The sequence below is a fragment of the Lactuca saligna genome, chromosome 3, assembly GCF_052625555.1.
Source record: "Lactuca saligna cultivar CGN05327 chromosome 3, ASM5262555v1, whole genome shotgun sequence".
NCBI lineage: Eukaryota > Viridiplantae > Streptophyta > Magnoliopsida > Asterales > Asteraceae > Lactuca > Lactuca saligna.
In genome coordinates, this window is record NC_136419.1 from 100,029,176 (window position 1) to 100,043,208 (window position 14,033).

The 14,033-nt window shown below is 31.3% G+C and overlaps 1 protein-coding gene across 2 annotated transcripts; it reads left to right on the forward strand.

Moving 5' to 3' along the window:
- Window positions 1-425: 425 nt before the first annotated feature.
- LOC145037057 (methionine aminopeptidase 1D, chloroplastic/mitochondrial-like) lies at window positions 426-6,141 on the forward strand. Of its 2 annotated transcripts, none has more exons than XM_078985607.1 (10): window positions 426-683; window positions 1,230-1,310; window positions 1,410-1,638; window positions 2,657-2,818; window positions 3,039-3,080; window positions 3,149-3,220; window positions 3,959-4,038; window positions 4,134-4,231; window positions 4,364-4,411; window positions 5,855-6,141. In XM_078985607.1, the coding sequence occupies exons 2-10, from the start codon at window positions 1,258-1,260 to the stop codon at window positions 5,998-6,000; spliced, it is 930 nt and encodes a 309-aa protein (XP_078841733.1). In that variant the 5' UTR covers window positions 426-683; window positions 1,230-1,257; the 3' UTR covers window positions 6,001-6,141. The 2 variants fall into 2 exon arrangements, with proteins under 2 accessions (XP_078841733.1, XP_078841732.1); XM_078985606.1 differs by having other exon boundaries at window positions 1,241-1,310.
- The last annotated feature ends 7,892 nt before the right edge of the window (window positions 6,142-14,033 follow it).

The window sequence follows — 14,033 nt, forward strand, 5'->3', positions numbered from 1 at the left end:
TAAGATATATGTAATTTTCTAGTTTCATAAAATACTTACGCATCTTGAAGTGCATGCCCACAAATAATTCCACATGCAAATATGTCGTATATAAAGTTAAATTAATAATTTATAAATAACAACTTTAATAAATATATATACTTGTAAATAGCGTACCTATTCCAACTATCCAACTTTAATAAACATATAAAACGTACAAAAATAATAATAATATACAGTAGGCATGAAAAAGTGCTGATTCCATTTATATTTTCGCAGCCCAAGTGAAGATTTTACAATATCCCGCGAAATCTATTTTTATACTTATTTATAGCATTTAGCTAACTTTTTATTTTCTTTAAGAGACCTTTATTAAATTTACTATCATTTTTTTTCAATATAACTCAAGTTATAAAACCAAATCTTTCCAAATAAAACTAGCCACTAAATACGTACTTATGTAGTAGCATTTTATGCGATTCGCTCGAATATTACAAAGGCTCGTGGAATTTGTGGCGGACACCAGTGGATAAGAGGCGGAGGCGGAGGCGGCGGGGAGGAGGAGTAGCCTGGATAATACTCAGAAGAAATGGTAGGCGCGGCAGCGGCGACACTTCGACCACGTCTCCTCTCACCGTTTGTCGGACACTGTTCCTATCACCGATCAAAGCAACCCCTACATCACCTCTTTCGCCACAACCCAGGTTTTTTCACCCTATCTATATCCAGTTTCTTTGTCTGTCTTTGTGATTTCAATGCCCAAGAATCTATCCTACTGTTAATCTCCATAGCGCGTTCGCTTTTGTCGAAAGAAGTATCACCATAGACCCAAATCCATCGAATGAATAACCCTTATAACCTTATTTCTGGTGCAAATTCCGTTTGTAGCTTATGTGACCTTACTGTATTTAAAGTCTCTGTTCAATTGAGATTCATATATACTGTAGCTCCCTTTAACGCTTAATCTTTTGCGACTTTGTATGACCACAATGCTGATATCTTGTTAATTGTAACATTTGGCAATAGAATTGAATCCATAATCTTGAAATAGATGTTGTTATGCACGCCAACTGCTCGATGAAAATACTACGTTGTGATGCTTTACAATCTATCCTAGAAACATTTCTAACTTTAAAGCTCTTCACTTTATTTGGCGTGTTTGGATCCAATTTCCCTAATCCCCATTTACCAAAAAACTATTCTATTTTGGGAAATCAGTATCTATTGTAAATCACCTTTCATGTTAAAAGTTAAATCACAGGTCATAAACATATTTCTATGCGATTATCAAGAACATTCACTGGAATAACAAATCTTCTATTCAACAGAAGGTATCATATATATTCAATCCAATACACTAATAGTCTAATACCATATATAACATTCAAATTTGACATGTATTTTCTATCTAATTCTTGTTGGAGCAATAGAAATACAGATGAATTCCAAGACATGAAACACAAACGTTTAAAACCTGGAAAATTGTCCCCTAAACGCCTTGTTCCTGATCATATACCAAAGCCTCCTTATGTTGATTCCATGAAGCCACCTGGAATTAGTAGTGGAGCTCAAGTTCATGATGAAAAGGGTATAGAATGTATGAGAGCAGCTGGGAATCTTGCTGCACGAGTTCTTCAGTATGCCGGGACATTAGTAAAGGTTATAATTTATACCCCATCTGTTAAGTAAGACAAGACAGGACAGGACAAAACAGAACAGGTTATAGTGCATTTGACATGCAGTTGAGTATGACTGAAAGTCTGAAATAGATTTCAATAGGATAAAAGTTGTAATTTTTTGCCCCGCCTGAAAGGGTGGGACAAACTGGGATAAATATTGCAGCTTTTTGTCCCATCCAAAAAGGTGAGATAGACAAATGTCGATAGGATAAAATTTGTAACTTTTTGTCATACTAAAAAAGATGGAACAAAAACTGATGTCAATAAGATAAAAAAAAATCAACTTTTGTTCCACCTAAAAAGGTGAGACAAATAGATGTGAATAGGACAAAAGTTGTAACTTTTTGTCACACTAAAAAAGGTCGGACAGAACCTGTCAGTAGGACAAAACAATTGCAACTTTTGTTCCACCTGAAAATTTGAGACAGATAGATGAGAATAGGACAAAAATTGTAACTTTTTGTCACTCCAAAAAAGGTGGGATAGACCGATGTGAATAAGACAAAAATTGCAAGTTTTTGTCACACTAAAAAAGGTGAGACAGACAGATGTAAATAAGATAAAAATTGTAATTTTTTGTCACACTAAAAAAGGTGAGACAGATCTTGATGTCAATAGGACAAAAAAAGTTCAACTTTTGTTCCACCTAAAAAGGTGAGACAGACAGATGTAAATAAGACAAAAATTGTAACTTTTTATCACACTAAAATAGGTGGGATAGAGCCTGATGTCAGTAGGAAAAAAATTGCAACTTATTGTTCCAACCAAAAATATGGGACCTGTAAAAGACATAAATACCATTCTCATCCTTATAACCGATAATAGCCCTAGAAACACAAGCTTACTTACATTAGGTATTTAATATCAAAATCTTGATTTGTGAGGAAAATTCTATTCTTTTTCGATTCAAAATTGTATAATTTCTTTTCTAAGTTTTTTTTTTTTTAAAAAAAAATCTTGGCTAGAATAATAAACTTATATGATTAATAAATTACCAGCCAGGTATTACAACAGATGCAATTGATGAAGAAGTTCACAAGATGATCATTGATAATGGAGCATACCCTTCACCTCTTGGTTATGGTGGATTTCCAAAAAGTGTATGCACTTCGGTAAATGAATGTATTTGCCATGGGATCCCTGATTCACGTGAACTTGAGGTTTGCCTCCACAAACATTATACTGTGTTTGTCATGCATTGGACTCAGACTGCAAATGATGTCAACGGGACAAAAACTTGAAAAGACATGAATACCCTCATCATAAAAAATTACCTTGTCTTTTGTCCAGTGTAACAAATGCAACCTAATTGTAAAAATTACTTAATTCTTTTTACATTACTATTTAGTTAACATCTTTTTTTGATGTTTGGGTTTACAGGAGGGTGATATTATCAACATAGATGTTACTGTTTATCTCAATGTAGGTTTTTGTTTAGGTATTTATTGACTTTTGTTTTATATGCATTTATAATAATCTTCGCTTTATAGGGTTACCATGGTGACACATCGGCATCATTCTTTTGTGGAGATGTTGATGATAAGGCGAAAAACCTTGTGCAGGTATTGCTTTGAGAAACTCCATCTACGTAGATCTCAAGGCACGTATACATGTATACCTCGTGCACTGCGTTTGAAAAAGACTGATGTCAATAAGACAAAAATTATAATTTTTCGTCCCAACCCAAAAAGGTGGGACAGTGACAGCTATCAACGGAACAAAAATTGCAACTTTTTGTCCCATCAAAAAAGATGGGATAGTGACACCTGTCAACGTGATGATAAAAATTGCAACTTTTTGTCCCATCCAAAAAGGTGGGACAGTGACAGCTGTTAATAAGACAAAAATTATAATTTTTTGTCCCAACCCAAAAAGGTGGGACAATGACAGCTGTCAACGGAACAAAAATTGCAACTTTTTGTCCCATCCAAAAAGGTTGGATAGTGACAGCTGTCAATGGGACAAAATCTACAAGATTCTATCCTATAAAAAAAAGTGGGACAGTGACAACTATCAGTGAGACAAAATCTACAACGTTTTATCCCGCCCAAAAAAGTGGGTTAGTAACAAACTGTCAATGGGACAAAATTTATAATTTTTTGTCCCACCAACATTGTGACTGTGACTTATGTCAATAAGACAAATTGAAATCTTTATTCCACCCAAGCAAGTGTGGCTGGGATTGGGATTAAGATTGAGACTGAGACTGAGATTAATGTTAATATGTGATAAAGGTTTTTCTTGCAATTTAAATATTTAATCATAGTTAATTCATAAACTTGCTACGTTTATTCTTGTAGGTAACTAAAGAAAGCCTATACAAAGCAATATCAGTATGTGCACCAGGAGTTGAGTTCAACAAAATTGGCAAAATCATAAAGTAAGACAATAAAAAATAAAAATAAAATACTTTTCTCAAAGCTATAATTTCTTTTATATTAAAGATCAAACTTTTTTTTTTTTTTTTTTTTATAGTGACTATGCAGATGAACATGGTTACGGTGTTGTGGAACAATTTGTTGGTCATGGGGTCGGGCGCGTATTCCACAGTGACCCAGTTATTCTACACTACAGTAATTTTTTTTATATAAAACTTTATGTCATTTTGTTTAATTTTATCTCTAAATTATTTACTTGTTTTCTTCTATTCTTTTATCATAATGTAATTCATTTGTATTATTGTACATTATTTTTCGTCTATTTAGGGAACAATGAACGTGGACGCATGATGTTGAATCAAACATTCACCATTGGTAGGCTACCTTGTTTCTTTCTTTTCATTAAGTGTTGTCTAAATTATTTAACGAATACTGTTAAAATTGATTAATACGGTGAAATTTGTGTTTTGGAATATAAGGATAAAATGATGGGGCAATTACTAATCTAAGCCAAATTAAGGAAACGATTAACAATTTTTAGCAAAACATTAGGATTTGTCCCACACTAGCCCATAAAACCGTAGGTATTTATATTCGTCTATAGTTTCGTGTTTTGTATAAAAAAAAATTATTCTGAAGAAATAAAACCATAGGTTATTTGAAAACCTACGATTTTCTCTATATCATTTACTGTTTCCCAAACTGTACCCTATGGTTTGGGTAAAATCTATGGTTTTTTTTTTTTTTTAATTATGGTTTTGGGAATATAATCTACGGTTTTGGGCTAAAAAACTATAGTTATTTATTTATTTATTTAATTTTTAATAGAAAGTATTTTTTGAAAATTAATTTGATTAAAAATATTGTTTATAAAATGTAGAGTTGTTTTTTGACAATTATTTTGTTAAAAATATTTTTTGCAAAATATAAAATAGTTTTTTTTTTTTTTTTTTTTTTTTAACAATTAATAGAATAATCTTTTGCTAAAAGGTAGATTTTTTTTTTTTGAAATTGTTCGACTGGTTTTTTTGGTAAATTTAACTAATTTTTTGCTATATTTGACTACGTTTTTGTTAAATTTGATTATTTTTTTATCAGAGTGGACTACTGTTTTGAACCTATTCTATATATATTAAGTATTTCATATTTTCAGAAAAAAGTAGTCAAATTTACCAAAAAAATCAATCAACAAATTCAAAAAAATAATCTACATTTTAGCAAAAAATTATTCTATTAATTGTTAAAAAACTATATTTTACAAAAAATACTTTTTAACAAAATAATTGTCAAAAAGCAACTCTACATTTTATAAACAATAATATTAATCAAAATAATTCTCAAAAAATATTCTCTTAAAATAATTAAAAAAATAAAAAACCGTAGTTTTGTAGCCCAAAACCATAGTTTAAAAAAAAAAAACCCGTAGATTTTACCCAAACCGTAGGCTACGGTTTGGGAAACAGTAAATAATACAGAAAAAACCGTAGGTTTTAAAATAACCTACGGTTTTATTTCTTCAAAATTATTTTTATATACAAAACACGAAATAGTAGACAAATTAGCGAAATAGTAGATTTTAAGCATAGACTGTACTGTGTCCAAACTATTCTTTCGTGGGGCTAGTTTTGGCTAATGTGTTTTTTTTTTTTTTTTGGATAAGTAATTAAGGATTTTTGTTAGATTTGTATTTTCCCCTAAAATGATTATTTCATCTTCGTTCAAATTGTTTATTCGGTTTAGAATATACAATAAACAGACTTTATGTGTACAACATTTTATCCAAAGATCTGTATCTGAGTTTGAGTCTTAATTTGGTAGAACCGATGTTGACAATGGGTAGCATTCACCCGATAATGTGGGATGATAATTGGACAGTTGTGACAGAAGATGGAAGTTTATCGGCACAATTTGAGCACACACTTTTGATAACCGAAAATGGTGTTGAGATACTAACACAATGTTAATTGTATTTGTGGGATAATAAATTAATAATCACAACCATTTCTTCACACGTTATTCATCATATATTGTTTATTTTAACGTTTGTAAGAGAACCATTTGTATATATTATGTAATTTATGTAAATACCGTGTTACTTAATTTAATCTTTGACTTAATATGTACGCGTTTTAGTTTTAAATATGAGGCTAATGAAGTTTGAGAAGTTTCTAATCCCTTTCTAATATTACAATAAATTATTAAAATAAAATGAAATAAATAGATCAAAGCATAAAGAAATCGTACTTTTTAACCTTTTAACTAAATTGAATGACACGGCTGTCATTTTCTTGCTTTAAGCTGTTTTTAGCCGGATATGATATAAACGACATTGACTTAAAAGCTGAATGACTTTTTTTATGTGTTTATTAATTTTTGAGTAGATCACATCATTATTTGTTTTTGTGTATACTTTATTTTTGTAATTTTGGTCATTGTTAAAAACTTTTATGTCGATTATATGTGATCTTTTAGGGGCTGTTTTTTTTTTTTTTAAGAGCTGCGCAACCACTTTTGTCTGCGCCGCGCAGACAACGCGCAGACATATGCTCTCACAGAGTGTTTGGTTTTTGGAAATGCGCAGACCAAAAAACGTCTGCGCGAGTTCTTCCTGGCGCAGACATGGGTCACTGTCTTCAAAGGTCTTCAGATCTCATTTTAACAAAAAAAAAACACTTGTTTTTTTTCTTTCTCTTTTTGCTGAAAATGCATTTTTAATCTTTATGACATGAAATTAAGTTTGAAAAATTAATTTATTTCAGCAGCTGCAGACGTTAAAAACAAACAGTCTTCTTATTGCAGACTGCAGATATTTCAGCACCTTAATATTATGTATGGATTTTTAATTTTTGTCTAAACATAAAGTTATTTTACTTGAAAAAGAAACAAAAATATAACATGACCAGAATCTCAAATAAAAGTCAAAAGTTAAAAGTTAAAACTGCAAGAAAAAACTTTTTTAGGAAAAAAAATCTGCTATAGACTAAAACTGTAATTTAATCTTTATTTTAATTGTTTGTATAAAAAGTTTATAAGAAAGTAAAAGTTAAACAAACCACATGAATAAAAGAACACATGCTGGATGCATCACGTTCTTTGACAAAACGTGCAGCCATTATAAGAAAAAGGGCTATAAATAAATTCCTAATATTAATTTGACAGATATATTTAAAAAGATATAATTTAATATTAATTAAGAATCAACTGAAGTCATGTATCAATAGTTTTTAGAGAAAAGTATTTTCTTAATTTTATAAAATAATTAATTGTACTGAAGATGAATATAATATAATAGTCTCATGTTCATAATATAACAATTCGAAAAGTCATAACTATTTTAATAATATATTATCGGTTTACTTTCGATTAGTTTGATCTATTTTATTTTAGGTAAATAAGTCAAAATCGTTGTTCTAATCAACATGCTCATGTGTGGATGTTTTAAATGTTTAAAGTTAGTATCCTATGGTTATGTATTATTTAAATAAATACGTTAATATATAAACAATGAAAAATTAACTTTTTGGTACCTTATCATGGTTTTCTAACGGATTATTCTCAAATGAGGAGGGTAATAAAGTCTATGAGCTCATTTTTCAAACTTTTTAGGTTAGGCTCCACAATTTATTGTTTTTTATTAGAATCTTTTCAAACTTAATAAGTTCCACAACTATTCAAAAATTTCAAACTTTGTCATGCTTTTCTAAAAGTATGATTCTTATGTAATCCCTATTCATTTATGTCGATTCATTAAACCGGAGAAAGGTGTGAAAAACTGAATAAGAAGAACAAATCTGAAATATCTAATTTTTACATTATTTTTCCTTTTACACATATAATACCCGTATTAGTATCTTAAAATTAGTTTAAGACCGGTTTTTAATCGATAAATAAGTATACAATAGACATTACAAAGGAATCCAGAATGGTAGTGTATCTTCGGAACACAAAAAATGTAGTCCGGAATACCGACAACAATTATGAATTAATGTTTTGACATGAAACTCCGAAATAAAATTTCAAATTATGTTTTTGTTTTTGATATTGTTAAATTACCCATAATAATTTGAAGAGCAATTTGCATGGATAGTGTTAAAAAAGTGGGTTTTATGGACGAAGAATTGTATTTCAGTTATAGAGGCTTTCAGTACGACCGATAAAGATAAAATTGTGTTCAAATTGTTTTTAATAAATATTTTATTTTATTTTGTAGGGATGTATTAAAATGTTTTTGGAATTTTCTTTTGCAGATAAAAAACCAAGATGTTGAATTAGAAATAATAATAATAATAATAATAATAATAATAATAAACCATCAAAGGCACCAAAAAATTAAAAAAGAAATCATAAATGGTGTTAAAGCTTAAACTGAAAGCAGATAGAACTCGAAAGATGAGATCAGAACAAGTTTGGACAAACTTGTTATTATAGATTAGTTTCAAATTTATAACTTTTTTTTATGGATTTAGCAACTTGGTTTTAATTCTGGATACATTTATGCAAGTTGATTTTTAATGTGTATTTTAATATATTTTAATTCCAGTCTCCAACATAATCGATCGATGAGGATGCGTTGCAAATAGAATATGAAATACCACGTCTTGAAGATAAGCAATGGCGTCTTGTTGATACAACTGCGTTAGAAATGATTTATGATTACCAAGGTGGGACACAACGTATGGTAATACGGAAAATCCCATTACCGTCTCTTTGCAGCCGATGAGCGGAGGAAACTAACATTGTATAATATGCAAATGCTCCTCATTATTATATGTGAAGATATATGACATTTTGTGAATACAATGGACATCATCGAAGAAGCACGTACGACAGATGCAACAATAGAAGAACGAACAAAAATTACTAATAATGGGTTCACTTTAAGTGAGACCTACATGAAATTGTTTTAAAATCATATAGACAGAGTTAGTTTACACTGGATGCAAGTTTCCGGTTATCCTGGAAATGTAAACCAATTTTAAATAGTTTAATGTTTTTTGAAACTTAATTATGTAAAAGTAATGGTGGGGTTATCTAAAATGACAATGGTTTACATTAACATTAGTACAACGCTCGTTACAAATTATATTACATACTTGTATAGGTTTCCAAAGTAAGGAAATTATAAAGGATACATATTTTGTTCGTGGTGGATAAAATCTTCTCTAATTCTAACATATGTTAGACGGTCTCTTTTTGCACAAAGTTTATCAATTTCCACATTTACATCTTGAATCCATTTCCTAGCTTCTTGACTTTATTCATAGCTTCAACAACCTATTTTTCTTTTTCATTTACTTCTGCCGCTAGATCGTCCGCACATTGATTGAGTGTCCAACTTATTTCAGAGTCCTTTTCGTTTGCTTCTTCGGTGGCCTTCATAACTTGGAAAATGTCATCAGGCATTTTATCCAAGAGTGGGAAATCCGGGCCTTCAGTAAACAGATTAATATCTGAAAAAACATATCAATCTTCTTCACAATGCCAAACACCAAAATCATATGAACTCATCCTCAAGTTTTTTCTACCTTTACGATGTATGATAGTTGCACATTAATAGGGTGAATTTGTAACAAAAGTTATTATCTCTGGAATGGGTGTCCAAAACACTGTGTCTAGAATATAGTCTTCGGAGTGTGTATACGGAATATGTGTCCGTGACTTCGTGCATCAAGAGTCTATGAAATGTATGATTGATTTGACTAGACATGAATGATTGATATGACGTTCAGGATTTTAGTACATAATGGAATTCTGAAATATCATGTAATCTAGAATGCGACTCTAACGTCTTATTTTCACATCAAAAAAATTCAGTTTTAATTTTGATTAAACATTACAATTTATAGAACCCAAGTTAAGAAAATCATTTGTCCCAAAGTACGTTATTTAAAATCAGACTAGTTTAGTAAACGTGAAGTCCTCATTGTTGGTGATGAATGTGTACAATCACGCATTTACATTCCCATGATCACCGATGGTACCTGAAACCATAAACAATTGGGTAAACACGAAGCTTAGTGAATTTCTCCAAAATAAGTGTCTAGTTTGAAACACGCACCAAAACAATAACATCAAAAGTTTGATGAAGTGGCCTTGTCTAATGATTTTGCATTAAACCAAGTTGACAAGTGTGTATATAGCAAATTTGATACTTCTGGTAAAGGAGTTATAATTTGTCTATATGTAGATGATATGTTGATTTTTGGTACCGATCTGGATCAAGTTGATAAAACCAAGAATTTTCTATCATCTAGTTTTGATATGAAAGGCCTGGGGGAGGATGGGGTGATTGTTGGTATAACGATCAAACAAGGAAACAACGGAGTTTCATTTTTTAATCTCAATACATTAAGAAGATATTGAAAAAGTTTAACTTTGAAAATTATTATCATGTTAGCACTCCTATAGATACAAATCTTAAGATTCTGCCAAATAAGGGAGTTTTAATGTCTTAGCTTGAATACTCAAGAACTATTGGATGTCTTATGTATGTCATGATTAACACTAGGCCTAGGATAACATATGTTGTAAGCAAGTTTATTAGGTATACTAGCAATCCTATTTTACATCATTAACAAGCACTAAATCGGGTATTCAAGTATTTGAAAGGAACATGGTTTGACATACAATGGATTCCATTCTATTTTGGAAGGTTATTCAGATGCCAAATGGATCACCAATTTAGAAGAACACACCTCTACTAGTGGTTGGGTATTCCTTCTTGGTGGGGGTGTCATTTCTTGGGAAACCAAGAAACAAACTTGTATTACAAACTAAACCATAAAGTTTAAATTTGTAGCATTGTCTGCTGGTAAAGAAGTTGATGTAAACAAGCAGGTGATTTTTAGCCGGGAAACTGTAAACTTTCGAAAGCAAGCTCACCCACTCTCCCCCAGTGGTTAAACTCTAGGATCTGATTTGAATTCCATATTAATGAAAAGTAGACATTTGTGGCCTAAAACTACGCGAGTGGATAGATTTACGGCTACTACTTGGCTAAGGAATTTGATATATGAAATTCCATTATGGCCCAAACCAATATCTACCAGTTCTATTAAGTATGATATTTCTGCAACCTTGGTTAAGGCTTATACTCAAATATATAATGGGAAGTCTAGAAATTTGGGTGTTATACATAGCATGATTCGTGAGCTTATCATGAATGATGTGATATCTATGGAGTTTGTAAGAACTCGATTGAATTTATCTAGTTATCTAACCAAAGGTTAGCTAGAGATCTTGTGCATAAGGCAGCTATGGGGTTAGGTTTAAGTTCCACCTGAAAGCTTTCAACTTACGATACCTAATTCTCATCTAATGTATTGTTAGATATTGAATTCAATGTGGAAAGCTTGATATTTGAATATTGGAACAATTATTAACATCATCCCATGGTATGTGTTTAGTACCACACGTAAAGGAGGTTAAAATTTTATCTCTTAATAGTTATTTGAAAATTTCTATTTGTAGGTGTAAGAATAAAAGGACTACCTATATAAGCATGAATTTTATCAGCTTCAAGAAGTTTGGGACTTAGCTTTGATATGCTTATTAAAGGATAAGACACAGGATAGTGAAATATAGTGTCAAGTTAGAACTTATGAGTATGAAAATTATTGTGTCTATTATCTTCATTTATTCATTATGAATAGAAAGGGATTAATCCTTAGTGATACACTGGTATTCGAATATTTGGATTGAGTAATATATTAATATGAAATTAAATCCTCATGACATTTCATTTATGCATTAGTTTGTTGTTTGTTATGATTTTACTTTAAGTTAGTCAAGATTACACTTAAATAGGGGAGCTTTGTTGCTGATTTATATTATCAATGTTATTTAACTGTAATGATTTATTTTTTGACCTAATACAATCTTGATAAACATTGAATAAGTGAGGGTGGTGCTGATTGCACACTTGCTTGAGTTTTTTCAAGATTCAAATCACACTTTCATTTATGGGTGAAGTCCTTAAACCAACGGGGGCCCGGAGGCAGTGCCCCTGGTAGCAAGGTCCAAGGGTTACCAACCTTGAAGGGGCCGAAGCGCAGAGCCCCAGGCCGGGGACAATTTGGAAAATACATAGAAATCTGAATTTGAGAGAATTGACTCGATTTTTACCCTTATCTAAAACTCATTTTTAGTGGTAGTTTTGTGATAGTTTGGAAACTGCCTTGTGATAGTTTAGGCGGTTTTCAAACATAGAAGTTATTAATCCATTCTGGTACACACAAGAATATACTATTCTTTCATTCTCTCTGTTCACAAACCGTTGAATTTTATCTAATAGAATTTTTTATTTGTACCATTGAAATACTTCAATTTGAAAGAGTTTCAAGAATTTCAGTGGATTCCAAGCAATTAATTTACCCTAAATTTCTAACAAACGCCCCCTCCTAAATACCACACTAGTTTTGGCCCTTCATGGTACAAAACCACCACACCCTTTTTTTTCTTTTCGAACAACTTTTGTAGTTAACAAATATATATATATATATATATATATATATATATATATATATATATATATATATATAAAGTTACGGAAAGAAAGAAAGAGAGAGAGAGAGAGAGATAGGCCATTTTTAGATGAAATGGAAAGTGTAATAATATAATGTGAGGTTGAAATGGCATATATGTGATGGGTTTTATACATAGCAAACAATCGTATGTGTGCATGCAACCCTAATTTGAGGAGCTATGTTTTTCACTATTAGACATACAATCATTGAACACAAAAACTAGAAACCCGAGGAGGAACATGTAATTTTCAAAATTAACATATAATGAGGGTTAGGATACATACCTTGATTGTTACATTGTAACAACAATCAAATCCTTGAAGATCTTGAACTTTGGTAGCAAGCGCCACAAGTGTCACGCCTCTAATGGCTCACAAACCTAGCAACCAAGGATTACTATGGAGAGAGAAGGGAAGTGGAAAATTCAGCTCTAAGCCTCTATTGGAGTGCCTTAGATGAAATCCAACCCTATAGCGGTTTATATAGGTGATAAGGAAGGTTTAGGATAAGGCAGACGTATCTTAGATAACCCTAATCCCTTAACTTCCTCCCTAATGCTTCCAAGGCACCCTTAGAGCCCAAGGAAACCCTAGAACACTCTAGATTTCATTCCCCACCTCTAAGGGAGGTTCTAGAATGCTTCAATGCTCAAATTTTGAATATTGTCACCTTTAGTCCCTACAGTTTCAATTAAATCCTATAATCCTAAAATTAATTCCAAATTAATTTCTGATTAAATATTATTAAACAATATGATTTCTAACCAATATATTATATACATAATACATTAATAAATCATTTATCTTGATTTCAAATTAATTTATTAACCAAGTAATAAATTAATAAATCATTTTTCTCTCTCCAACAATTATCCTATTCCATTGTCAGGTTTGAAGGCAACCTAAAAGGACATTGCTACTATCAATTCAAGTACATACCAATTATAGTTATGGGCTTAGACACCTAATCCAACAATATGTTGTACCCAATATTGTCTTAATAAAGTTTTAGAAATGGTCTATGTGCTTTCGAAAAAGTGGCACGTTGAAGATATCTTTCACAAACGCTTCAAATTTGCCCTTATGGTTTCAAAAAATGGCATTGCGATTCACTTTGCCTTAGTCCAACACACGTTCACCTACTATCTTCTCTTTTCCCCTTATTAACAGTGTTGTGTCTTCTCTTCTCCCATCATGAACGACGATGCCTCCTCATCTACTTCTTCACCTTTCTGCCGACATACCCCACCAGAGACATCAACTCAATCCCACTGTTTCACCTTGCAGAATGATTCAGATCTATGATGAAAGAGTGAGAATAACTCATTCGGAAACGAAAGATGAAGGTGGGATTTTAGTTCGATTCATTCTAAGGTCCAAAGAACACATCCGATTGAAGGCAACATATCTAGATAAGATCAGAAGCTTTTAAAGTATTATGATTTGTTTTTTGTTCCTTTTTAGGCTAAAGTT